Source organism: Juglans microcarpa x Juglans regia, chromosome 3S, assembly GCF_004785595.1.
Source record: "Juglans microcarpa x Juglans regia isolate MS1-56 chromosome 3S, Jm3101_v1.0, whole genome shotgun sequence".
In the NCBI taxonomy this organism is placed as follows: domain Eukaryota; kingdom Viridiplantae; phylum Streptophyta; class Magnoliopsida; order Fagales; family Juglandaceae; genus Juglans; species Juglans microcarpa x Juglans regia.
This window is the reverse complement of record NC_054599.1, coordinates 2,884,190-2,911,991: the sequence shown is the minus strand read 5'-3', so window position 1 is coordinate 2,911,991 and position 27,802 is coordinate 2,884,190. Positions and strand designations below refer to the sequence as shown.

Genomic DNA, 27,802 nt, shown 5'->3' with positions numbered 1-27,802 from the left:
ATGTTAGAGAGAAGTTATTGTAGTAGTACACATTTTACACTCACTATATGATTATTTTTAGTTCTCTACTTTTTTATTTTATATTTGAGAGATGTGTAATTTAGATGATATCATATCATATGTACAAAATAATTACTCTCAAAAGTAACTTCTATCTATATTTATTCTTTTTCTATATTCACAACGTTTGCGGTACGCGGACTCCACGTGTCTCGAGAAAGAGTGCGATATCGTGTTATTTGAAGCGCGGCGTAATGGACACACTTGGTGGGCCTGGGCTTTTCTTAACCATGCGGTGGGTAACGCTTTACTAATTGGGCCCACCGATCCATAATCGGACGACTCTGCTCTGCTTTGCATCACCCCGAAAAAGAAAAAAAGGGTCTCGGATTGACTCACCCAATTCTTCTTCTTCGATCCAAGTCCGATTCCTCTGCTATGGCTGGATCGGCGACTACCACCAATATAATGCTCGCGATCTTCGAGAAGAAGACCAATTCCGTCGACCTCTACCGCCCGCTCCGCAACTTCATCGCCTTCAATTACTCGGACCGCGACGCCCAGAACCTCGAGGACGACCTCCAAACTCTTAACCAACTGCGCTCCGATATTGAGCGCCTATCCGACCCTACCCCAACCGCCCGTCGAGATATTCTTCAGAATTACTTCAAGGCCCTCTGCCTCGTCGAGACTCGCTTCCCCATCTCCCCTGACAAGGACCACATAAACACCGTCACCTTCATCTGGCACGATGCTTTTAAGCAAAAGCATAAGGCCTCGCAGCAGAACATTCATTTGGAGAAGGCCGCCGTGCTCTTCAATTTGGGCGCCGTGTACAGCCAGATTGGGCTCTCCTACGATCGGGCCACGGTCGATGGAAGGAGGCAGGCATCACACGCTTTCATGGGGGCGGCTGGGGCTTTCGCGTTTCTGAGAGATAATGCGTCTACAAAAGCGTCTATCGGAGCTCCTCGACCGTGGACATATCCATCGAGTGTGCCGGCATGCTCGAGCGCCTGATGCTGGCGCAGGCGCAGGAATGCGTGTTCGAGAATACCATAGCCAAAGGGAGCACCCCGGGAGTCTGCGGCAAGATCTCCAGGCAGGTCTGTGTACAAAAATTTGTTAGGTAACAACTAAATGAATTAGATAAGTGATCAAATTTGGTCTAATAGATAGGATTGTTAATTTGGCTCATTCGTAAAAAAAAACTTGAAACTGGGATTTTTGCAATAGCGACAACGTGCTGCTATAGTGACCTGTAGTTGCATTTAATAAAATTGTAATTTGGGACTCTCTAGTACGTATTTGTAACCCACTTGTAGAATAAAATTTGATTTATCATTATGTCGGGTTTGTTCGGTCACCGATATTCTTTTTGTCTCAAGTTTCTTAGAGATATGGATGTCATTACAGGTGGGGGTTTACTATGAGGAGGCTTTGGCAGCCCTGAACGTTTCACCTTTGAACCAGCATTTTGAAAAGGGCTGGATATCTCATGTGCAACTGAAGACAGCTCTGTTTTATGCAGAAGCATGCTATAGGTACAGTTTAGAGCTTCACGAGAAAGAAGAGATTGCGGAGGAAATCGCACGGTTGAGGAGTGGGGTTAGTGCTTTAACCGAGGTAAAGAAATCCTCAAAGGGTGCTGCGGCACAACTTCTGGATGCAATTAACAAGTTGGAGGCTAATCTAAACCGAAGCCTAGAGAGGGCCATCAAGGAGAATGATAGGGTTTACCTCATGAGGGTTCCTTCCCCCAGTTCTTTACCCCCTCTTCCCGCATTCTCCTTGGTTAAGTCAATGGTAATGAATGACGTATTGGATGCAAGCAAGGAGAAGATGTTTGCAAGTCTTGTTCCAGACAGCAGCGCTAAAGCTCTTTCCAGGTACACTGAAATGGTGGATGACATTATACGAACACAAGCTGAAAAATTACAACAAGCCAGTGAGTTGACACGAGTAAGGCTCAAGGAGATGGACCAACCGGAATCTATATTTGCATTAGAAGGCAATTTTACTCTCCCTACTGATCTTAAAGAAGATGTAGAGGCAGTGCAGATAAGTGGGGGTCCAGCTGGTTTGGAAGCAGAGTTAGAGCGGCTTAGGGATCTGAGGAGGGTAAACCAGGAAATGCTGGTCCAGATAGAGGAGCTCTTGCAGAAAGAGGAAGGAGAAGATGCTCAATTTAGAAGCCAATTTGGAACACGGTGGACCAGACCTCAGTCCAGCACGCTAACAAAGAACTTACTGGATAGGTTGAATAGATTTGCGGCTAACTCGAAGCAAGCAGCTGAAAGTGATGGCCGTATTGAGCGTTCAGTCAGGGAACATTTAGCACTGATGTCAATCCTTGATCACCGTCCGGTATGTTTGTCCAATAGTTTTTATTGTTTATATTTAATAGTTAACTCTGGTTACTATAATTATCACTTTCTTTCTTTTACTTGTAAAAAGAATGAAACTCTATACTTCTCATGTAGACATCCTGCGTACTTGGGCTACGCCTCCGTTCCTATGAATTAAAAAAACCTCTGGTTACTATAATATAGTTCTCGTGGGATCCATCAGTCATGCACTTAAGCAAAGAGACTATATGGAAAATGCATGAATAAGAGTTTCAAAGGCATTCCTTTATTCATTATTTTGTCTTTTGCATATGTAGTTTTTTTGGGACAAAATTTGTAGCCCTTAAAGTTTAGTCTGTTTTTGTTTTAGTGGAAAGTTTATTTTATTTGGTAATAATATCCTGAAAAACATGTTGTTTTCAATTTTCAACTTGTTTAGGATTGAGTTATTTTTATTAGAATGGAGAAATGGAAAGAGCCTCAGACAATGAAGGTATTGATACTTTCAATTTTTGAGAACTTTCCTTTCTCAAATATCTCTAAAATAAACTCAGCACCTCAAAAGTTTAGTTTATTCTATAAAGAAAAAATACGTTCTGCAATGGAATTTTGGATGCATTTTCCTACCATATAAGACTTTATTTTTTCAAGTTTTTTAGAAGTTGTTGGGATTTTATTTCTTTGTTCTTCATTTTTAGTGAAACAAATATGGCCCAAGTTTTCGTTCGCCTTTTCTCACACCAATAATAAAAGCATTTTGCACTGCCCACTTCTAATATTTTTTTGGGATAATCAGAATTCACAAATTACTGACAAACTGTTTCATTTAGTTGCTTCATTTTGTTTTGAGTTTTGCTACACAACCTCCACCACACTCCACACTCCACATTTTTTTAAATTTTTAAATTTTTTAATATTTTTTTTTAAATTTTTTTTGAGTTTATTCTTTTTAAATTATTTCAAATTTTTCTATTCATTATTCATATAATAAATATTTGATAAAAGAAAAAAATAATAAAAATTAAAAAAAAATGTGGAGTGTGAAGTGCGAGGAGGTTGTGAAGATTTATTCTTTTGTTTTTATCCTGTATTTCTCCTCGTTTAGATTTAGCAATCTGGGTATAACTTTTGATGCTATGGATTGGCCAGTGTTGTTTACCTTAGCAGATTTTTAAATAATTTACTGCTGTCTATTGGTTCAACATGCTAAGAATCCTATATGTGGATTTTCTTTTGTCAGATTGAATCGGCCCTCCCAACTTTGGCAAGACCCATAATGTCCCTAGATTCCAATGAAGATGCTGTCGTCGGTGCCCTGAAGCAGAGCTTGGTAAATATTTTCTTCAATAGTTTTTGATAAGTAAATGTTAATTTTATTGATGACAATAGGCATACCTCAAGAACACAGATCAGATTTTCCTCTTCTTTAAATTAAGAGCCAAAGACGTCTTTTCAACATTTTCCCCAATATATAATGCTTGATTATGCTCTTTTTTTTTTTATCATTCACTCCCCCCCCCCCCCCCCCCCCCCCCCCCCCCCCCCCCCCCCCCCCCCCCCCCCCAATAAGAAAAAAAAAATCAGCTTTTTGCAGCGAATTATGTACATGTCATAGGGGACATTTCTTTTCATCCTCTCATCTGTTTGGAGAATACTTTCTTGATCGGTAAAGTGTAGTAATGATAAAGCACGCCCTGAACCTGTTTGGAGATTTTTCTGAAGCTTTAGACAAGATGTACACAATCTAGGCACATCATACTGGTTGTTTCACATGACTTACCGTGTAGATATCATGCTTTTTTTTTTTTTAGAAGAATTTTTTTCTCCACACTCTAATGTGTTGGTTTTCCACTATTGTATTACATGGGGATACTGTTCAGGATTTCTTGTCTTTAATTTACCGCTCTTAGAATGTATGTAGGAGCTCTTATGTATACTTGCTGTGTACAAGTGCTATGCAAATTTCATTCATATATATAATTTCTATCTTTTACTGATAAAAAAAAAGAAGAAAGATATCATGCTGTTTTAATAGTTAAAAATGGCATGATATCATTCTATTTTTATTGAATATATATGATTTTGACATTTTTACTTAAATATAATTGGTATCATGTATTTATATTGATTTGTTTTTTGTGGTTGGACTTTACTTTTGGCATCGTTATTCTAGGTTTGTAAAGTCTGAATTTTAATGCTTAGAATTTGTAGAAGGATAGGTTTCCCATGAACTCCTAGCTATTCGTAGAAAGATTGGAGAAATAAGTGTTTCTGCACTGCATGCGGCACATAAGTTGTTAAGAGGTGCAAATACAAGTTGCATGTGGCACATAAATTTTTTGCTTTCCGCTTTTTGGGCCATGGTTATTGTTTTGAATGGGGCTAAGTTCCATGATTTCCTTGTATCCATCTCTAGCTCCTAATCGTAACTGGGTGTTCTTAGTTGTATACTTCCTATGTACTTGGGCTATGCCTAGTTCTTGCTTTAGTAAGATTCACTTTTACTTATCAGAAGTTTAAGTATTAACCAGTTGCACTGATGTTTTGGACTTGTGCTTAATGACTGGTATGTGGTACATTGGCATGCAATGTATCTGTATATCTATATAAATACATACATACATGCATGTGTGCACGTGTGTGTCTCCAACTTATCTGCTTCCTGTGTCAACATGTTCTCGAAACCTACATTTTGGGGTTTATTCTTTAAACTGACTAGATATCTGGAGTGGTGGTACACAAAACAAACAAACTACTATAAAAGTTGAAACTGTTCATGATTTTCTGTTGTCGCTTTCTGTTTCTTAGAATGCATCTAGGTGTTTTCTTTTATATACTTCTTGTATACAAGGGCTTCACCTATACATTCGTTTCTAATAAAATTACTTATGAAAGAGAAAAAAAGAGTCGAAACTGTACTATTTGGAGCTGGAAACATTGGTGTAAACTGGAATACATCTATTTTCTTACTTTCAAGGACTCTTAGGCAAAGTGTCCCAGAAATAAGATCTTTCCATTAAGTATTTTACTTTGGAGATTAGATCTAAAGGTCCCATTCCTAATCTCAAAGGTGTTTTAAGATTTGTATGTGCTACTTTTACGTTTGACTATTTTTAACTTTGCATGCTCAATGATACAGAGGCAATTGGAAACTCTTGGTGCACAGCGGGCTGGTCTTGAAGACATGCTTAAAGAGATGAAAAGGAAGGTGTGTTTTATTATCAATAATTGATAATTTTTCATTGAAAGAAAAGAGTGCACCCTTGTACAGAAGAAGTGCAGAGTTATGCCTTGTTTGGCTTCTTTATTGCATGCATATGATTATTTAGTGGCAGGTCTTATGTCTTTATTTATTTATTTTTTGAGTGACATTGATATTTCCCCTCAATCCAACCAAAAATGCCAATAAAGTCAAATGACATTTTCTCCCATAAAAGTAAAGTAGAGGTGAGGTCTTGAGTTCATGACTCATTGGGTGCATAACTTACCAATAAAGGAAAAAGAGGCAATCTGACCCTGAAGAAAATCATGGACTGATATGTTCTCTGGTTTCAATTAGGGTTTTTTTTTTTTTTTTTTGTTCAGCTTGTATGCTTGCTTGGGCTGTGTCTTGAGCTAAACGTGGAACTAATGGTTATTCTTCACTTGTTTCTTAACCATAAGTCACTTCTAATAAAATGACTCTTAACCATTAGATGCTGACATCGTTTTGAATTGTCTTGAGATCCTTATTATTGCATGTATTTTCATTAATATGAAAAAGATTAAATGGGTTAAAGATATGTGTAATTGTTGCAAAAATTATATAATGGTTGCAAAACGATCGTCAAGCATTAGTTGTTTGCTGCATTTGCCTAATTATTTTTGCCTAACTAGAAGCAAATGTCTCAAATCTGTGTTGTTAAGGTTATATCCTGTGCTTTTGGTCATTCATTATATGAAAAAATGTTATCTTTGATAGCTGCATTAGATAATGTCCAGTGAATATTAGAAACTATAAACTCCAGCTGAATAATTTTGGTTTTGAACATTCCATATAAGTAAGAACAGAGTTAAAATTTGAAATTGCCACTCTTGTTTTTTTACGTTATCCTTGTTTTGCACTTATCTTTGTTTTTGGCATTTTCTGCGCAAGCAAGTAATCTGATGTGTGCTTTCCAAAGAGCATGTTTTATTATAGTTCGTGTCTTTTGCATGTAGAAATCAATCAGTTGGATTGCTTTATACAAATGTGGCTGCCTGTTACGGTGATCAAATTGTATAATGATCAAGTGTTCCTTTTATGCCGTTTGTTGTTCCTGTAATTGGTAGTTTTACTGTGATACATTATGACATACTCGATTGTGCTTATGCTCTCTCTCTCTCTCTCTCTCTATATATATATATATGTATATATGTATATATATTTAGTAAGTGTTTATGCTCTACATATGGCTTCAGGATGATATACTACCTAAGCTGATGACATCAACTGGCTCCTACGAGGATCTTTTCAGGAAGGAGATATCAAAGTATGATCACATTTGTGAAGAAATTGCCCAAAATATTGAGGCGCAAGAAAAATTATTGCTGCAAATCCAGGTCTAATTCTTTAGTGAAAAATACAAAGCCCCATTCAAACTGTAACTTAATTTGAAATTACCCCCATGTTATCAATTTTGGCAATGACAACTCCACACTAGCGAAAACTTTCGGTACCCTATTTTTCGCTTAAAAAGACAGTCACCTCTGAAAATTCTCCAAAAGACAAAGTATCCTGTTAATTAAAAAAAATTTATAGAAAATATTTAAAAATATAAATGTTTTCTATTTTTTTTAAAATAAAAGGATTAAACTTTAATTAAGGAAAAAATGATTATTTTATTTTTCGTGCTTTTTCTTGTTAAAATTACTTATGCCTTTTCCTTTTTTTTTTTTTAAAAAAAATTGTTCTTAAAAAAATAAATTTCAATTTTTATGTTTTTAATTATTTGAATATTTTTTAAAAATGATTTTTTCCCTGTTTTAACTTTTTATTTTTTATTTTTCAAATTTTTATTAAGTTTATTTAAGTCAAAATTTTCATGGAGAGTGTGGATTACCATTTTTGGTAGTTTAGGATGGTAATTGTTAAAATTGAGGGTTTGAGAGTGATTGCAAATTGGGCGTTTCACAATTTTTTATTTTCCCACAGCCTTTTCATTTTTTTTCTCTGCATAGCATCATTTTTTTTTTTTTTTTTTTTTTTTCCTGCAATGCATCAACTTGACATTTTCACCCATATAACTGTTAGTTTCGATTTTCATAAGGTTAAGGATGAAGCATTTTTAGCATCTTAATAACATTGTTATTTTTGTGTACAGGCTCAAAATGATGAGTTTTCAGCGATCTTTAACCTTGAAGATTATAAAGGTTGGTGTTTTGGTTGGGTCATTTCTTTTTTAAGGACATTCAATTTTTCTTTTCCTTACTGTCTTTATTGTTAAATGCGTGAAAGATCTTCATGCATTCTATGCATTTTGCAGCCTAATGCCGTTTAAAACTTTTCACATATACATTATGCTGCAGGCATATCAGTTTCTATTGGTTACTCTGACTTAAGGTGTCTTCTCAAAGCATACATTTGAGAGTAGGGTGTTGAAAATCTGATTTGGTGATGGATTGAATTGTTAACCTCATTAACACAGGGAATACTAATCAATATGACCATGATTTAGTAGTCCATCTATGACATGAGATCTACCTGATTCTCAAGTATGTTAATCAACTCATGGGTACCTTGGTTTCTGAAAACTTTTAGGAGCAAGGATCCGTGTCTGTTCTATCCACCTGTTTCTAACAAATATACCTGAATCCCAGGGCTTGCATGTGTAGGGGGTCTGTTTCTGTGCTGGTCTATTAAAGACTATACCATTCGTGTTTCTCCGGGGTTATCATTCTGGTGGTCAAATGACATCGCATTCTCGGATATCTTATTGTTCTTTTTTTTTTTTAGAAAAAAAAAATCTGGTTATGCCTTTCCTCTATTGTCTGCCTTTTTTCCCCTCCTTTCTAAAGATGCTACTATTTTCCCCTTTTTGCACTAACGTGGGGCAAAAAAATAATAATAATAAAAAAAAAAAGTTATTTACGTTCTTTCTAAACATGCTTCTACTATAATCCCTTGCTTTGATGATGCTTATAGGCTGCATTTTGATATATTTTGATTTGATCTTTTTGCCCCTCAATATTTCCAGCATCTCGTGAAAAATGTTACAAGCAGATTCAAGCTGCCATTGCAAAGTTTCGTGAGATTAAGGAGAATATAACTGAAGGATTGAAGTTCTATGTTACTTTTCAGGTAATAAGTTGATCAGTTGTTGCTTTATACACTTGGCCTATTTCGATGTGGAGAAAAGAGGTATATTTTCACACAATTAGCTGATATATGAGCTGTGTTTTTCCAATAGGATGCAATCACAAATGTAAAGCAGCAATGCAGTGATTTTGTCATGACCAGAGGCATCCAATGCCGGGAAATGATTGAAGATGTGCAAAGACAAATGGCAGGCCTAAGTTTCCAAGATGGCAAAAACACAGGTGTGAACAACAGCAATTACCCTTCGGTAGGATATCAGAATCAGAGATCCAATTTACATCAGCAGGCAGATCCTCGTTCACAAACACATTACTACCATACCCGTGAGCAGCCAACAATGGCAGGATATGGTCACCCGCCTGCCCCTTACAGCTCCCCACAGCAGCCGCCGCCGCTTCATCCATACCAAGTTCCACCTGCTTCTGCTGCTCCATATCCACCTCCTCAGGCCCAACAGCAGCTACCTGCAAGCCACGAGTATGGCCAACCTGCATATCCGGGGTGGCGAGGCCCATACTACAATGCTCACGCACAACAACCTGGATCTCTTCCTCGGCCTCCTTATAACATTCCAGCTCCCTATCCTCCTCCTCACCAAAGTGGCTACTATAAGCAACACTAGCGTATCTGGGTAGCTTCTGACCCTTTTGGCTATATAATTGGTTTTGGTTGTGTTGTATTTATTATCTGTCATGTTGTTCCGTCCTTCATTAAATGGATTGGATTAAACTAAATCTCATTTATGATTTGTGTAGATTATCATCTTGATGATCCCTCTGTTGGTCTGCTTAATGTGCTTTATATGTGAATAAATAGCATACACGATGATTTTCCCATGTATAGCTTTTAATGAATGATGAGAAATATAGAATGGCATTAATTATTGGACATGTTTGATAGACAATCTTCTATCTACTAGGGAGGCATTCTTCCCGTGACTTCAGTATTATTGTTTAAATCTATGTTGAACGGGCCAAAGCATCTATATTTGTTGTAGGGAAATTATATTTTACCTCGTCCCCATAACCACTTCTCTCTTTGCAATATAAATGCAAAACTAACAAAGTGAACGTATGATCTCCAAATTGAAACACAAGAATAACTGATCTGTTTTTAGATTTATCTATTAAGATTGTCTAATTTTTTGTTTATCTCAAAGATTAGATCTTGGGGAATCATTGTTCTTGATTGTTCGAAAACTAGATTAAACTATACATGAAACAAAAAAGTAAAAGAGAATAGATCATTGAACTTGATTACACTTATAAGAGCTGATCAAGGAATTGGAATCCCATGCATTATTGTTTGGTTTGATGAAACTAAAGTCTAATCCTTGCGTTTTAGAAGTACAAACAATGTAAATGTATTTGTAGGTCTCTGGATATAAGAAAAAGGAGGAGCCTGCAACTTTCTCAGAGTAGCGATTAAACATGAACTCATCCATGCATGATCTCATTTCCAAACTGCTTCACAAATTCTCCTTCCAATTTGGCTCTCATCATGTATTATATGAAGAACGCATTGAGGGCTTCGGCAAGATAACATACTTCTTCGGGTCATTCAGATTTTCCATTCTCTCAATGCTGAAATGCTCATTTCTTCCAATCAATTCCTTCAATTCCTTATGGAAGTGTAGTATAGGGGCAAATTGAAAGAATCCACCTTTGCTTCACTCACTCACCCCAGCTGCAAAGTATTGTCTGTTGGGAGGGAGGGACTTGAAGAGTGTTGAAATCATTGGAGGAATGGTCAATGAAGAACACTTGAAATTCTGGAATCTGATCGGTGTCAAGTCCTCTATTATGTATAAGAGTTCAAGCCTCAAGGGCCTCTATTATGTACGTTTTGCACAGCGATGAAGGTATTGGGTCCTGTAGAACAACCTAAGTCTGCTATTACACAGAACTGGCTTTGGAGAAGTAGATGAAAGCTGTGTTTTGATGTCGAAGTGATTAGTTATGACCTCGTTGATCTTTATTCTGGCAGCTTCCACCACTCCTCACTACAGCACAAGTAGAAATGATTGTTATTCATGATCATCATAATCATAACCATGATAATTAACACATACTGTGCTTGCATATTTATATTTGCGTCAAGTACTTTACATGATCATCAAAGGAAAGGTATCCATTCTGAAGTGCTTTGGTCCACTTTGATGGATTATTCCGAGTAATTCATTATTTGGATTGATTATGCCAGTATGAATTGGTTTAGTGCATGTCCATCCCATCATGATCAGATTTCATTTTAAGTTATAGATAATTAATCAACAAAGACATGATGAGCACTAATACCTGATAGGTGGAGTTTTGAGCATAGCTGTGAGGGCTCTCTCTGTCTCTCTCTCTCTCTCTCACTCACGACACAGTACACACACAGCAACACACATGCAACTGCGCTATATATTTTCACGTGCATGCCTCTTAATCATATAGAAGAGGTTTGTTAAGAAATAAGTCGTTTATATCGCGCGATTATTAATAAGATTGAGATTACATCCTCTTCCAAAAAAAAAAAAAAGTCCTTATAATTGGTTCCTTACGACTATTAAAAGAAATTCTTACAGCTATATGTTGGCGTGAAAGTGTTATAGCTATACAGAGATTACATAAAAGTAAATCTACAAACTGATCATGATTTTATATAATACGTTATATCTATTTTGCAATAAAAATGATTTTACAATCTAATATATCACGTCACGTCACGTCACGTCACGTCAGTTTAGAATTTTAATTTTGGGAAATATTTTTGTGACTAAATAATTTCTTAAAATAACATAAAAAGTGGTGGACCGGGATCACCGGATTGCGTGCCGACTCATCCTAATAGTAATTAATATGTTATATGGAAAAATATACTCTACTCTATACTTAATTAGAAACAAGTGGTAATTGCTTACGTATTCTTGATTGAATTAATTAATATGGATCCATAAAATATAATTTGGTGTACTTAGTCTTACTCAAAGTCTTGACCACCAATATCATGTATGAATTTAAATTAAATATTAATCTTACTTTTAGCAAGATACAAAAATTCAGAACTGTCCAACATTTTATTTTTGGTAGAAATTTCCATAAACCAATTTTGTTCTTAAAAAAACTCATCGATATATTTCTCCCCACGTCAAATACAAAAGCTCTCCATTATGTTTTTTTTTTTTTTTAAAAAAAAACAGTTTTAATTAATTAAAAACACTGGAAATATATTTTTGTGTGTCCAACTCTATGCTCTTTAAGGTACGTTTGGCAACCCAACTATTCTAAAATATTTTTATATATTTTTAGATAGTTCTTTTTCAAACACCAATCAAATACAAAACGTATACTTTTTATTACAATTTTTTCAGATTTACACATTATAAAACATAAAAATAATACAATTATTTTAAAATTTTAAATAAAAATAATATGAAAAAATTAATATATTATTGTAAAGGTTTTTTTTTTTTTTTTCAAAACGCGTATGATAGGCGTAGGAAATATTTGAGTCATTTGACTATAAAATCAATGAGATAAGATAGGAGTCAGCTAAATTATTTCTGTCCATGCCGAGTCTATCGTCACCATGAATGTAAAATGATACAGCCTTTTGCCATTGGCAGATTCCGTCCCAAGCCCCATTCGCAAGAAGTAAGGCATGGCCACCACGTGGCTTACATGCATTAACTTCGCACAGAAATCTTTGAATGACGGGCTTCTGCAAACTATGCATATTTATAAACCTAGAAAAACAGATTTGAATATTCCACTGTTCAACTTTAAACGCCAGCATTTTATATCAATTCAGGCTCGTATAAAATATTTTTTTTTATAAAATATAAAAAAAAAATTGATCAAAAACCCATTCAATGGATTTTGTATTTTGATTATATTTTACTACACAACTTTAAAATATTTTTAATTATTTTCTCTCTTTTACAAATTTATTGATAGTTAGAAGAAATATTTGAAATGAATAAAAAATATTAAAATAAGAATATTTAAATGATATAGAGAAAAAATAGATAAATTAATATATGATCTATTGTAAAAATTACTTAAATATTAATCTTACATACTTAAATATTTTTAATTATGTTTTTTTACAATAGGTTAAACTATTTTTTTTATCTTATATATTGATTTAAAATTAGTATATAAAATAGAAAAAATAGATTTTGAAGGTATATTTGAAAGGAAATGATAAAAGAAACATCGGGTCTTTTTAGCTAAAGGAGTCTTTAACGTATCGTGGACTCCATGATCCATTTGATTATTTGGCTATTCAGAAACATTGAATGCTAGTTCAGCAGTGCATTGAACAAAGCTCCCTAGCTCCACCACTCCCACCGACCTTAACCTCAGTAATGAATGATCAAGAGTACTGTACTGACTAATTTTGGTAAAAGTAAAAGTAATATGCGTGTCACAAGGGATAAGGATATATCATTAGGCATCGATCTTGTAGTAGGTTTCTTGGATATCCTCATGGCAATAAGCTGCATAATTATGATTGATATAGCTCATTCCCTTCTAATTCTCAGTTATCAGCTACGCAGTAGTGAAATAAAGGGGGCATATAGCCAAGCATGGAATTCCTTAATTTGCAAACTAATTTTATGAGGTCTAGATTCAGCCATGCATCAGATTAAAGAGGTAATTCAATTGTTAGCATTATATATTAAAGGAGTATATATAGGTCTTCCTTTGACTGTGTTCTGCATGCTGCATGCATCATATATAACACATGACCATTGGTGCAACGCAAATCATGATTCCGTACTTGTTATTTTTCCTTAATCTTTTTTCAACCAACGCAAAATAGAGGAGGATGAAAGGATATTAGCTTCTTTGTCTTCTTCTCTATATGCATTTCTGTGACTATAGATTCTGTTCATGTGGGGCTCAAAGAATTGGAGACAAGCTAGACTTCGTTTATTTCTTCTTGACTTGTTCATGAAAGTTGGTACATGCAGCGTCATAAACGTGATTACTTAATTTGGTGCAGCTTTTGAATAATCAAATCAAACTACTGCACCAAATGATTAATACCTATATATCAAAATGCTGAAATTTTCAACAGTCAGTGACAAAACATTTCAGCATCTTCCTGATATTATTCCTTTGGATCGAAATTTGTTGATAGAAGCTGCATGTTCATTAATGGCTGTTCTGGAGCAATTCTAGGAACTAGGATTGCGCTTCAGGAGTAGAAATAAGTTTTCCAACTTCTCAATTCGAGTAAAGACTGAGGTCTTGGAGAACTGTTCAACCTTGTTTGAGTACCTCTCAAAAAGTTGGTCAAGGAGCTCAGCTCCAAAGTGTTCGCATAAGATGCCTTCCATTACTGCTCTTACATGACCAATGCACAATCGAACATCTTCAAGATTGCTAAGGTTTGGTGGGTAGTTTATTTCCTCAGACTTCTCAATTGTAAGATGCTCGATATTTGAGAGCACTTCTTTTACTTCGTTGCCAGTTGGGATAAAAATGGGTAGATTGAACGAGTCCACAAGAGCTTCACTTACCAGACCCTGCATGCATGTTTTTAAGGAGACAGAATTAGGAGAACTGTCAAATAAAATAAGAAAAAACAAACCTAGTACCCTAATATGATAATACACATTTGCAGTTGGGATCATACTCTCCAATTGCTTGACTGATATAGATAGTCAGTGCAGAGAGAGATGGACAGAGATCAATAAACACTCATGTGAAGTCCACAGGTGGAAGTGATCAAAATCTTACCTCTTTAGCCATATCTGTAAGCGCACATCCCAAAACCTCAAATACTTGCATGATAATTGACTCAGAAGGAAGGGTTCCCTCTGGGCGGCAAGGCATGAGAATTGCCATCAATCCATGGCTGGTCAATTCTACAGCCCTTGCTCTGAAGAAACTCTCCATGTCCCTAACAAATTGTTCTGTGTAAGCCTTCACAACTTCAGAAGAACTACCCACGTAGCTAATTCTCCCCTTATTCCATGCGGAAGAGTTCTCTACTGTCACTTCCTCAGGAACCTTTGTCAGCCAGTGAAGAGCAAAAGAGGAATGCATGAAGTTCATTGAGGCCTTGGGAAACAGTCGCCCATGGAAAGAGCCCGGGACTCCGACCGCCATGTATTGCCTATCCAATGGAAGCGCTTTGAACAGTGTATTGAAGTCGTTACCGACATGATCATTGAAGAACACTTGGAATTCAGGCGGTTTATTCTCGAGAATCTGGGTTTTGAAAGTAAGCTCTGTTGCTTCTATTATTGTTTGGACAGAGGCAAAGGTGTTGGGTCCAACTGAACATCCAAGATCCGCAATTCTGAAGATTTGTTGGTTTGCAGTATTCAATTTGTTTTCGACTGTTAGCTTCTCTTGGATGCAATTGCTTAATAAGACCTTTGCACGATCTGATCCCTTTCGCTGTGTTCAAGCAGTACAATGGAAAGCTTGGTTTTAGAATTCACCTTGATCATAGATTCATAGTAAATTAGCAACAAAAAAAAAAAAAAAAAATTCATTCAGTTGACCACATGAGAGCTAGCTGCTTTCATCGAAGCTAGCTTTCACCTCATTTACTTTTTCATCTGCATTTACACATGTAGAAAGAAGAACAGACAGACCTGTTGCTTGGAGTTATGGGTGTAACTGTTGGGGCCCTCTCCACCGTTCATTGCGATTGACTTCCCCATCACTTCTCTGTATATCACACTTTCCTTGCTCGTAGTGGGAGTGTTGGATCCTGATCAGTCTTTTGTACATATATAGTGCGAGCATTCCTTGGATTCCAAAATGTCAAACAAGGTATAAATTATTTGTGAGCTTTGAGACAGCAGAGATAGTGACAAAGGGAAAACACACATTCATGCAAAGACAAAATCAACCCAGCTTCTTATTACATCATCTGCTTGCATGAGAATGATTCTGATCACCACCATTCACCAACATCCAGTAAAAATGTATATGGTGGACCAGAATAAGATCACATGCCGAATCATCCCTGATTAAAGAGCTCATGCATGACGATCAATATATATGATCACTTGGTAATTGACTGGTCGTCGAGCATGCATGCATGCAAGCATAAAACATGACTTAGGTTGATAGATCATGCATGCAGGTTGAGGCTAGCTGCCGGCCATGACGTAATAATAAGACGATCAGGCTCCACCCAATTAGGTCCCAAACCCGAAATTATGAAAGACCAAACTAGCAGACATTGGTGGCCTCTTGCAACTTAACGTTTCGAGCAATCAACTTAACACCTAGCCTTTTCCTTTGAAAAGGATGGTGTTTAGAATCAATATTCCAGCTTCAAGAACACGACGCTTGTACGCTTGTAAGCGTTGGACTTGCATCTAGTACTGTTTATTCAAGAGTACATGCAAAATGAACAACGGCCGAGAAATTATTTTTGTAGTAGCAAAGTACACAAATATATACCGCGTAATATCTTTAAAAAAAGTGAGTAAACATGAAAAAGTTAATTTTTTAATAGCAAATTTTACTACTTTTCAAAATGATTATACAATATTTACGCATTCTACGACTGTATATATCGTTACTCTTTCTTTTACGCTGAGATCCAACTAACTTGTTATTGGATCTGTTGGCTTTCCTTTTTTTATTATTCTTATTTTGTAGATTACTAGCTAGTTGGATTATATTCAAAAATATTTTTTAACATTCTCCTCATGGACTCGACTAAGAAATACAAGCCTAAAATTAACGGGATGTTTGGGAAATTAGATCATGAGGTGAAAATTTCTATCATATATAAAAAAAAAAAAAATCATGAGATAAAAATTTTGTAAATAATAATAAGATGGTTTGTAAATAGTAGTGAAATAATTTGGGTTAAGTATTTATTGAGTTTGGAAAAGTTAAATAAAAAATATTATAAAATTAAAATATCGTTAGATCAATATAATTTTTATTTTAAAATTTATAAAAGTTGATTTGTTTTTTATTTTTTGTTTTAAAAATTTATAATGATTAGTTTAAAAAAATTGTAATGATTAATTTAAAAATATTTTAAATAATATTTGAGAAAAAAATACGATGAGATGAAACTGAACAAGATGAGGTTGAAATTATTGGATCCGTTGCATGCTCACGTTTTTATTTTATATTATTTTGGGCTGCCTCACGGCCTGCAATTAAATTGTTATTGGGGCTCCACCCCACTCCCACCCCTGTAACCGTATTCTTATTTTTAATTTGATGCAATCATTGAATTAAAAACAAAAATCTACAAGTGCGCGCATGGCCCCATCCACCACCACATACATGTGTCTATATATATACTAGCAGTTGTCAAAAAGCACGTTTGCACATCTGCCAAATTGAAGAAAAAAATAAAGTGTGATTTCAAATATTAAAATAGTCTAATGCATAAAAGTGAAATTACTATTTATTTATGTTTATTATTTATTATAAAATTTAAATTATATTAAAAATTCAAATTAATTAGATAATTTTTTTCTCTTAAAAATATTCAGTAAAACTTCATCATTTATTTAATTATGAAAAATTAGTATTTGATAAATTAAAGTTAATTTTAAGTGTATGATATAATATTATTCTATTAAAAATGTTCAGTAAAACTTTGTCTTTTATTTAATGATAAAAAATTAGTATTTTATAAATTAAAGTTAATTTTAAGTGTATGATATAATATTTATATTTTAATTATCTATTTTATGTTAGTTTAAATCAGTATTTAAACTTCTACCGTTAGATTAAATCTAAAGATTTAAGATGAAAGGTTAAGATTTAAAACCCAAAGTTTATGTATGATATGTTATTTATATTTAAATTATTTAAATTTTAAATTAGTTTAAATCAATGTTTTAATAAGAGAAATTATTTATATATAAATTTTAACAAGAGAAATTATTTATTATAGTGACAAATATTACAGTCTTATAATTATATCTCTAAATTTTAACAAGAGAAATTATTTATATAATTCTAAAGTGTGTAAAATATGCACAATATCTTTAAAACAATTTGGTATATTTGAGATCCACTTTAAAGAATCTACTTTTTACATAATAGTGATAAATATTTTAATGATTTTATTTTATTTTTATATATAATAGTGATAAATATTATAGTAATTTTATTTTTTATTTATATATAATAGTGATAAATATTATAGTATTTTTTTTCCTCACTTTCTTTCTCTCTCCTCTGCCCGATTCTATTCATCATTCTATACCACACATCACACTTGATAATTTTTTTTTGTATACTAAATAAATTATTCTATTCATCATCCATACATTATATATTTAGCAAAAAGAAAAGATAAAAAAAAAGTAAAATAAAAAATTATGTATAATGTGTAGTGTGTGGTGTAAGGAATAGGAAAATATGAGTAAAATAAAAAGATAAAAAATTGTTTTTACATTGATCCATTACATTTAACGATATATGATTTTAACAACTCAAGTCAAGCCACCTTGAAAATTATATTCTAAAATAACTAATCAATATTACAATTAAAATATCTTAGAAAAAACCTAAAGAGTTATTGTCTTACAGTCTACTTGGAACCAAAATATGTTATAATTTATGTTATACAAACAAGTTTAAGCTTTGTTCATAAGTTAATTTTAACAAAATATATTTTTACAGTCTTATAATTGCATCTCTAAATTTTAACAAAAAAAAATTATTTTTATAATTTTAAGGTGTGTATCTTCCGCACAATATTTTTAAAAAAATTTGGTATATTTGAGATCCATATTAAAGAATATATTTTTTACATAATAGTAAAAAATATTTTAGTGATTTTATTCAATTTTATATATAATGGTGATAAATATTATAGTGATTTTATTTTTTATTTATATATAATAATGATAAATATTATTGTGATTTTATTAATTTTTTTTCTTTCCTCACTTTCTCTGTCTCTCCTCTGGCTCGATTATTGCCCACGACTCATTCTCCTTCAGTCCAGCTCGGCGCCGTTGTACGCCGGCCAGCCTCACCGCCACCACCGGGGAGTTCCCCTCAAGCCGACAACCAACCCAGCCACCGCCGATATCCTCCACGCGCGGCCTCTCTCTCCCCTGCGGTAACCCAACCGAAATGGATTTCTCCCATTTGTGTCAACATGCGCTGCCGTACGCGGCCACCCAGCCTCACGACCACCACCGGGAACTCCCCCTCACGCCGGCGACCAAGGTAGCAACAACTGATGTCCGCCACGCGCGGCTGGCTCTCCCTCGCGGAACCCAACCGAAATGGGTTTCACCCATTTGTGTTCACTTCCGTAGCTGTACGCGGCCACCCAGGCCACCGCACCTCCACCACCTCACACCGGCGACAACCTCAAACAGACCCAGCCACCACGAACCTTCATTTCCCTCTTCATCGCACAGTGTCATTCACACACACCAACCCATTTCTCCAACTCTCTCTCTCTCTCTCTTCAAACCAAAAAGAAAAGAAGAAACAAAACAAACATGTGAAAACAAAATAATATAGCCTCTTTACTGTTCATTACTGTTGATGTTACTGTTCATATCAATATAGCCTCTTTTAAGATATAAGAAGATATATACACGTATGTATATATAGGGAAAGTCTTCTTATAAGCGTTTTTGCACCCTAAATCTTGCACTAATATTAAATATAAGACATTCATTTAATGAAACAATACTAATTAAAAATAAAAATGATTTTTGTGAGATAGAAGACCTTATTTTTTTCTCAGAAATTTTTTATTTATTTTGTAATAAAAAAATTACATGAGTGTTGATATGTAATTTGATGCATCAAATCGCTTGTATCTAACAAGTCTCGTGTGTATATATATATATATGTATGTAGATAAGTGTTTATATATATATATATATATATATATATATATATATATGCATAGAATAAATTAATAGATTAGGAGCTAGCTGCTATCTGATGCGCGCATTTTTTTTAATCACTTCCCCTTATTATTCTTATTATTATTATTATTATAAATGGCGTTGATCGTCCCCGCTGGATCATAACCCACCTACGTACATATCATCATCCTTTGGAAAAATGCAAACGCGATTGGGCCAAAGCTCCATCAATTCACTGCTTAAACCCTTTCAGTTGAATTTTCATTTTTCACTGTAAAATTAAGCACATGCAAGAGCCCACCAAACAGATAGCAAGCTAGCTGTACTACGTACGTGGCCTCGAACTCTTGTCGATGATTAATGCATAGGACATTGAATCGTCCTTATCGTACACAGGGATTCAAGATTTAAATCGTCCTTATTTTGCCTGTCCAAGTTGCGATGATCAGTAGGATCATTTGCATGTGATCAATCCCACCGACATGAACTACGTACATTCGAGGTAAATTAAACTATATATAATTCGGACACTAAATAATTTGAAGTCTTTTGTTTTTCTTGGGAAAACTATATATATTATTTTAAGTGGCATATATCCACTTAGGTTTATATATATCTACAGTCTTATTTAATTTGGTGTAAGTAAAAATCAGTATTCAGATATATAAAACGGAGTAGTCTAGTACTAGTACGTACGTACCAAAGCGACAGGCATCATGTCACAATTAATTAATCCAATTGCATGATAGCTAGCATATCATAATTCATGATGAGTAAGCTTAATTATATGGACTTGGAATATATCCACCAACTTGTGTTTTATCCTTTTTGTTTGACTTTACACGATTGAAGTTGCAGCACTAGTGTTAGATTATATTTTACGTAATATATGATCTATATATGCATGGTGGATCGATCAACTAAAGATTGACATATGAATTCTTTAGAAGCACCAAACTTTATTTCAATTGAAAATTTTGCTTACAGACTAGAGAGTAATATTATCATGAGTAGTGCTAGGCCGCTACTGCTGGGCGTGCCGTCTAGCATAAATTTATCTTTTTATTTTTTTTTTTTCATATTTTTTTAACATTTTTAAATATTTTTAAAAATAAACAAAATACACCAATACATTAAAAATCACTTTCTTAATCATCATTAAGTAAAAAAATTAAAAAAATAAAATAAAATACATAACCAGTCAAAGTGAAGGAACAAACTCATGCGACATACTAGCATTTCTCTATTATCATTATTATTCAGCTTAGATTTTATCATTTTAATTCGTACAAGTCGATGCAGCATGTGTAATTCTTACTTGTACAAGCCAAAGTATTTTTTATCTTTTTTAACTTTCCATTTAAGTGGTTCGTCGACATGATAAGATGTAACTCAAAATTGATCGAGTTATATTATCAATTAGTGTGACTGATGATAAAAAATTCTAGATGAGAATTTCTTTTTTTAAATTCAAAGAATAAACACAGTCTATAGACTACAATATTAAATGTTATCCATGAATTATGTGGGTTTTAACATTAAGCAAGGTCAAATTTACTTATTATATTTATTTCTCTTCAGATTATCATTGTCTAAATTATATATATTAAAAAAAAAGGTCATAAATAGTATGTATTTGAACATAAAACTTAAAACTTGCAATGAGCATTAATTAATAGTTGACTCAACAAAATTTGATCAAAATTTAGTTAGTCACTTTTCAACAATACCAAATAACAGATTTTTCAAATCTATCAATATTCTATTAAAATATTAATTTCGATATTTTTATTTATTTTAATTATAATTGTAATTTGAATATTTATTCGTTATTAAAAAAGTACACATTAATTTTCTAACATTAATATTAGATTTTGTTAAAAAAAATTGGCATCAACGAATAATATTATTGCAAAACTAGAACTTGAAGCACTCCAGCAAGATGATACCACGTCATTAAAATGATGATTGATGAAGACTGACCGCCTTTTGTGATTGAGTTTGGGATTTAGGCACTTCGTTAAGATTGTATAATATTTTGCCAAGAACTTGAACTCAACAAATTTGACTAGTGAAAATGATCAAAATTAAAAGTATTGTAGTTTTGTTAAGTCCACTACAATAAATTTTTATACAATCTAATTAAATTTTGGTCAAAATATAATTTGTTGAGTCTATTATTAATGCTCTTAAAGTATTTGAAGGAAAAAAAAAATTTGCCTAATGTATTAATATCGTCCCATGTCCCAACAATATATATAATAAAGAAAACCAGATCACCTCTTATTTCTCCTTGTCTTTTGTCTTGATTGTATGAGTTCTGTTTCAGAATGTTTTGCTCCCCAAGCGATGATGCAATACACATGCGCATCACAAAGGACAGTGGAAGGCATGGAAAGTAGTAGTCCATGTTTGATCTTGGTGCCCTTGTAGTTGTCCACGTTGACGAGGAGGACAGCAAGTCAGACCCCACATGTACGTCCAGAAAATACCATGAAATTTATAGGGTTACATTTATAATGAAGAAAATTCAACCTCTTCTAGCAACTATTAAAGTCTCATTTATTTTCAGAATTTCTCTTAATTTATTTTATCTTATTTAATTTAATTTTTTTAAAATTCTTACATAAAATAAAATAAATATTTAATTTTTTAAAAAATTTAAAAATAAAAATAATATTAAAAATATATTCTAATCATATTTTATTTTATTTTTAATTTTAATTTAATTCATCTTATTTCATTTATAAAAATAAACCACGCCTAATAGATAGCTGAAAAAAAAAAAAAAAAACCATTAACAGCTAGCTAGCTAGCTAGGGAGGGATTCCTGATCAGCGGTCCCACACGCATTCACAGCGAAAATTCGCGTGTCAAAAGCAGACATCAAACACTTTCTCACCTTTTCCCACCTTTGAATCCCCAGCAGGCAATACGCGCATTCACAACACATACAGCCCACCACTGACCACAACTTTCCCCAGTTTCTTTCTACCACGCACATGATTTTTTAATCGCTTCTGCTTTTCTATCAAATTTTTTAGGCTTCCATTGACTTGTTTTTAGAAGTCACTCTCTATATAATTCCCACCCTTAAATCTCCCCCTCCAAACAGATCAGTATATACCAGTTTTCTGAGTTTACCCACCTCTCTCTCTCTCTCTCTCTCTCCCAAGAATTTTCTTCCTTTTTTAAGAATATGGGGAACTATATTTCATGCACTCTTGCCACCCCTTTGATCAAGAACAATAAGGCAGCGAGGGTGATCTTTCCCAGTGGTGAAGTCCGACAGTGCCGCGAACCCGTCAAGGCCGCCGAGCTCATGTTTGAGTGCCCGAACTTCTTCCTCGTCAACTCCCAATCCCTTCACATTGGCCGGAGATTCTCCGCACTCAGCGCTGACGAGGAGTTAGAGCTTGGCAACGTTTACGTCACGTTTCCTATGAGGAGAGTGAATTCTATAGTCACGGCAGCGGATATGGCGATTGTTTTCATGGCAGCCAACTCGGCAGCAAAGCGGATATCCGGTGGAAAATTCAGGATCTTGCCGGAGTCCGGTACCAGTACTGGTAAGCAAGAGGAGGCCTCCTCGTATGCGGCAGTGGAGGAAAGCGAGGTTCGAGGTTCAAGGCTAAGTCTGGACAACGGAGTTGAGGGGCTTTCTGCGCTGGAGATGAAGTATAGGTTATCTGTATGCAGATCAAGGAAGCCAGTATTGGAGACGATAAAGGAAGAGCAAATTTGTTCAAGATAAGATTATAAGCATGTATTTAGGTAATTAATTCGTAGGGTACGTACGTATATAGGAATATATATCTAATTAATGTTGATGATCGATCTAGAAATTCATGAATTTGCTCTTAATTATTTTTTGCCTGGAGCGGAGATATTGATTGCTGTTTTATTTATTTGTTTAGGAGATATTAATTACCCAAGCACTAATTAATTAGTGCATGGGTAATTACTAATTATGGTGGCTAGCTTGTTAAATTAAACTATCATATGGTATAATGTTATATATGTTTGTGTTGCTGCTAAAGTACTGAATCATGCGCGTGGCATAATTATTTAAGTGAGACTTACCCATAAAAGGGCATTAATTAATTGGTTCTTTTTTTTTTTTTTTTTTCGAAAATGTTGGTAAAATTTGTGAAAAGAATTAATTGTTAGCAAGGAATTGAGATTTCATGTCAGTTTTATTTTTGTTCAATGATGCGATTTTTCGTATTGAATTTTATTATTTTGATCACATGATCGGTTAATATGATATATTTTAAATATTTTTTATAGATAACTAATTATTCAAATCAGGTAATTAAGTCACTTATTAAAAATATGACACATAAAACTGTCATCAATATTGAATGATAAAATGCAAGATGAAAAATAATATTTATTCTTTTCTTTTATTCTTTTTTAGGTAAGACACCAAATTCTCCTTTAGGTGCTTCAACGGTGGTATAGCCGGGTAACAATATGAGACACGACCCGTTAACCCAATAAGAATACGAAACGATAATAACGGATTTGAGTTAAAACATGTTAATCCGTTAAGATATACTTGCTTAACGGGTTGATAACGTTTTAACCCGCTAAGAAAGTTAAAGTTACAATTATACCCTTATACTTAAAAATAAAATTGTTGAGATTTTAATTTCGATAGTTTTATTATTTAGATTGTAATTTTGGACTTGTAGTTAGTTTTATTTTTTTTATAAATATTGTGATTTTAATATTTATATAAAATTATGTTAAACTTAATCAGGTCAAACGGGTTAATTTTAGGTCTGTTCAACTTATTTATATAAACGGGTCAAGTCAACTTAATTTGTAATAATCATTAACGAGTCAAATCAGATTGACATGACACGACCGTTATGTTAATAGATCGTTTTAGGATTTAAGATTTTGACATGATAAGTTTAACAGGTCGTGTTCAGGTTGACCCATATAGTAATATATATGCTTTGACACGACACGAACACGATCCGTTAATATAATTTGACATCTCTAGGTATAGATAGAAAGAGTTGGTACGGAAAAACCTCTGTATGAGGGGTTTTGTTTATAAGGGGGTTTTGTTGTGAAGTAGGGGGTGGGTATTCGGTTAATTAAATATGTGGTCGTAAGTATACATTCAGATCAAAATTTCAGTAGAATATTGGATTGAAAACGAAGTGCACGGGCAACTTGGAGAATGTGGCAATTCTTACGCTCAACTAATCCATTCTATTATGATGTTTCAACACATGATTTTTTATGGAGAATACCTTGATCGGAATAAAAATCAGACATGAAAAACTCAACACCATTGTCACTGCGCAAGACTTTTACCCGAGGATTAAATTGAGCAGCAACTAAGTGACAAAAGGATTTAAGACATGGACGTGCATCAAGTTTTTTTTTTTAAGAGGTAAACCCAAGTGTAGCGTGAGTAGTCATCAGCAATGGTGAGAAAAAAAAAAACGACTACCATCATATGCAATAATTAAGTGAGGTCCCATAAATCACAATGTATAATCTCAAAACAAGCATTTTGTATTATAAGTGCTAGAGGAAAAGGGTGAGTGAGCCTGTTTGGCAAGGGGACAAACAAAACATGATAAAGTATTCTTTGTATTCATTTGAGTAATTACATGAGAATCATGGATGAGTTGCATTTAGGAATGGGATGGATGACCCAACCGACAGTGCCACAAATCAACAGCAAAGTCAGAGGTTTGTACAGAAGCAGAAATGAAATTTTGAGAATGGAAATTCTGTGATAAAGTAATATCTAAAGCTTGGGAAGCAATTGTGTCTTGTAGGAGGTGGTGGAGCCCGTGTGCCATGCTACCCTTCTCAATCGTTGTCCAAGAAGAAAGGCTCTGTATGAAATAAGAATTAGAGAAAAAAATGAGGCAACAATTTAATTGTTGAGCAAGTTAAGAGGCAGACAACAACTTAAAAGTAAAGGATGAGACGCAAATGACATTGTATAAAATTATGGAGGTGGTTATTTGGATTGTGCCAACATGAGTTACAGGAGCTAATTCCCCATTAGGAAGTTTGACGGAATATAAAGTGGTGGAAGTGATAGTGGTAAAAAGGGAGGGGCTAAAGATCATGTGATCAGTGGCCCCTATGTCAATGATCCAAGAAGTGGAAAGATGAGAAGAAGTGGATAAACAAAAGAGGTTACCAGCAGCAGAAGAGTATTAGTGGCCCATGTGTCATCTTGCAATGGGTGCAGACTGGAACAACGACATTTCCAGATTTAAAGTATGTTTGCAAAGTGTGACCAGTAATCTTGCAATGAGTACAGTAAAGCTTATCTCTGTTTCCATAATTGGAAGGTGGGTTAGGGGGTGGTTTCCGAGATACCAGAGCAATAGAATATGGGTGGGGAGTTGAGGAAGTAACCATCTGATGTTCTTGCTGCTGGATGTATGAGAATACCTTTGTGACTGGAGGTAATGGGTCAATGAGCATTATTTGGTCACGGACGTTGGAGTAGGAATCGTTGAGACCTATTAGAAATTGAATCACGCAATCGCGTTGGTAGCGGTCAAAGAGGGTTTTGGTTGAGCCACAAGAACAAATAGGTAGTGGGTCATAGATGGATAGTTCATCCCAAAGGGACTTGAGTTTGCCATAATAGCCATTCACGAGATCATCTTCCTAAGACAGATTAGCCAAGGTCTTCTTGAGTTCATAGATTCAGGGTCCATTTTGTGGGGAGAAACGTTCTTGTAACTCAGTCCTTACATCATGGGCATTGTCAACCAGGGGCGGCTCAATATATTCTGTGGCCTAAGGCAACGATTAAGTACATGTCGATTTAATTTAAAAATGATAATAATATTTAAATATTAAATATTAAAATTTTTGAAATGCAAAATATATATTAATATTATTCTGAATAATAATATCTATTAGTACTATAACAATTTAAAATAGGATCTAATTTTTCTGTAAAGAGAGTATTATCCATTGTCCATATATATACTTCTTTTAATACTTTATTATGAAAACAAATAAGGCATCGATATCAAAATAAATATTATATTTTATAAAATATTCAAGAGTAATGTATTATTATTTTGTTACTTCTATTCTAATTTCACCATTGTCTAAAAATTTTATACATTTTAAGTAAGATATTTTTTAGTAAAACTTCTATATTTACTTTTTTTTTTTTTTACCAAATTTTACCATTTAAGATTGATTTTATTTTAGGTAAAAAAATTTCCATCTTTTATACTGACTAATATTTTTTTCTATAGTGTACTTTTTAGGATCAGAATATATATATATATTTTCTTTTGGAGGCCTTGTCAAGAGGGGGGCCTTAGGTGGTGGCCTTAGTTGCCTACCCCTTGAGCCGGCTCTGTTGTCAACAAAGGTTACCGAAGAACGTAAGGAAAGTCTTATAGAATTCTGAATCCAAGATACAATCATATCGTTGCATCTATCCTATAGGTCGAATAGATAATTGACATTCGTGACCAAACCTTCGTGATAGTGGTAAAAAGGGAGGGACTAAAGATCATGTGATGTGGCTCCTATGTCATCTTGCAATGGGTGCAAACTGGAGCAAGACATTTTCAGATTTAAAACATGTTTGCAAAGTGTGACCAGTAATCTTACAGTGAGTACAATAAAGCTTATCTCTCTTGCCATAGTTGGAAGTTGGGTTAGGGGGTGGTTTCCGAGATACCAAAGCAATAGAATCAACCGTCCAATGTTGTTCTTGCTGCCGGATGTATGAGAATACCTTGGTGACCGGAGGTAATGGGTCGATGAGCGTTATCTGGTCACGGACGTTGGAGTAGGCATCGTTGAGATCCATTAGGAATTGGCCACTTCCACCACCTATTCTAAAAGTAAAATTGAGGGGCCACTGTTAATTGACCTTCGTGACCCAACCTTCATTAATTATCAACACTTTTGCCAGCAGATATTTTTGACCAACTAATTATAGTGTTGACTAAACATGGATGGATCGATCTCGTACGTACGTGATAAATTCGTCGTTTTACACGTTTGATTTCCTTTTTTTTATTTTTTATTTTTCTCATCATTCGACATTTGCATTCGAAGAAATTGAGGAGTCATGAGGACTACAACAACCGCTATATATATAGATAGGTGATAAATTTCTCAATAGGATATTAATTAAGTATAGTACTGAGCATTGAAATATACCATTCATCAGTTGTGTTTAATCGATGATCACTTTAATAAACAAAATAAATATATATATATAGTACTTTTTATTATCTCATATTATTATCATTTAAA

The 27,802-nt window shown here is 34.1% G+C and overlaps 3 protein-coding genes and 1 long non-coding RNA gene across 4 annotated transcripts; 2 read left to right on the top strand and 2 right to left on the bottom strand.

Annotated features, from left to right (window-relative positions):
• The first annotated feature begins 367 nt into the window (after positions 1–367).
• Positions 368–9,573, top strand: LOC121257600 (vacuolar-sorting protein BRO1-like). The gene is given in 9 exon segments (XM_041158681.1): positions 368–964; positions 967–1,106; positions 1,417–2,367; positions 3,589–3,678; positions 5,488–5,556; positions 6,789–6,929; positions 7,691–7,739; positions 8,564–8,667; positions 8,777–9,573. Coding segments are annotated over 9 exon segments (2,601 nt in total). The 5' UTR covers positions 368–438; the 3' UTR covers positions 9,308–9,573.
• LOC121257607 lies at positions 9,354–21,972 on the bottom strand. Its single transcript, XR_005939244.1, has 3 exons — positions 21,961–21,972; positions 19,004–19,006; positions 9,354–9,623 (listed from the first exon to the last, which is right to left on the bottom strand). It is a non-coding gene; the product is annotated as an uncharacterized LOC121257607 (long non-coding RNA).
• LOC121257603 (loganic acid O-methyltransferase-like) lies at positions 13,586–15,441 on the bottom strand. The gene is made up of 3 exons (XM_041158683.1): positions 15,287–15,441; positions 14,421–15,086; positions 13,586–14,206 (listed from the first exon to the last, which is right to left on the bottom strand). The coding sequence occupies exons 1-3, from the start codon at positions 15,353–15,355 to the stop codon at positions 13,856–13,858; spliced, it is 1,086 nt and encodes a 361-aa protein (XP_041014617.1). The 5' UTR covers positions 15,356–15,441; the 3' UTR covers positions 13,586–13,855.
• Positions 21,973–22,718: 746 nt separating the features above from the next.
• LOC121257855 lies at positions 22,719–23,273 on the top strand. Its single transcript, XM_041159104.1, has one exon. It carries the CDS (start codon positions 22,719–22,721, stop codon positions 23,271–23,273), a length of 555 nt encoding a protein of 184 aa, XP_041015038.1.
• Positions 23,274–27,802: the final 4,529 nt, after the last annotated feature.

Excerpts from the sequence above, each read along its gene's own strand:
- LOC121257855 (XM_041159104.1), top strand. The coding sequence starts at position 22,719 with ATGGGGAACTATATTTCATGCACTCTTGCCACCCCTTTGATCAAGAAC.
- LOC121257603 (XM_041158683.1), bottom strand. The coding sequence starts at position 15,355 with ATGGGGAAGTCAATCGCAATGAACGGTGGAGAGGGCCCCAACAGTTAC. Across the intron at positions 15,087-15,286 it reads CCCATAACTCCAAGCAACAG|CGAAAGGGATCAGATCGTGC; the intron begins GTCTGTCTGTTC and ends GCTTGAACACAG. Across the intron at positions 14,207-14,420 it reads TTACAGATATGGCTAAAGAG|GGTCTGGTAAGTGAAGCTCT; the intron begins GTAAGATTTTGA and ends ACATGCATGCAG.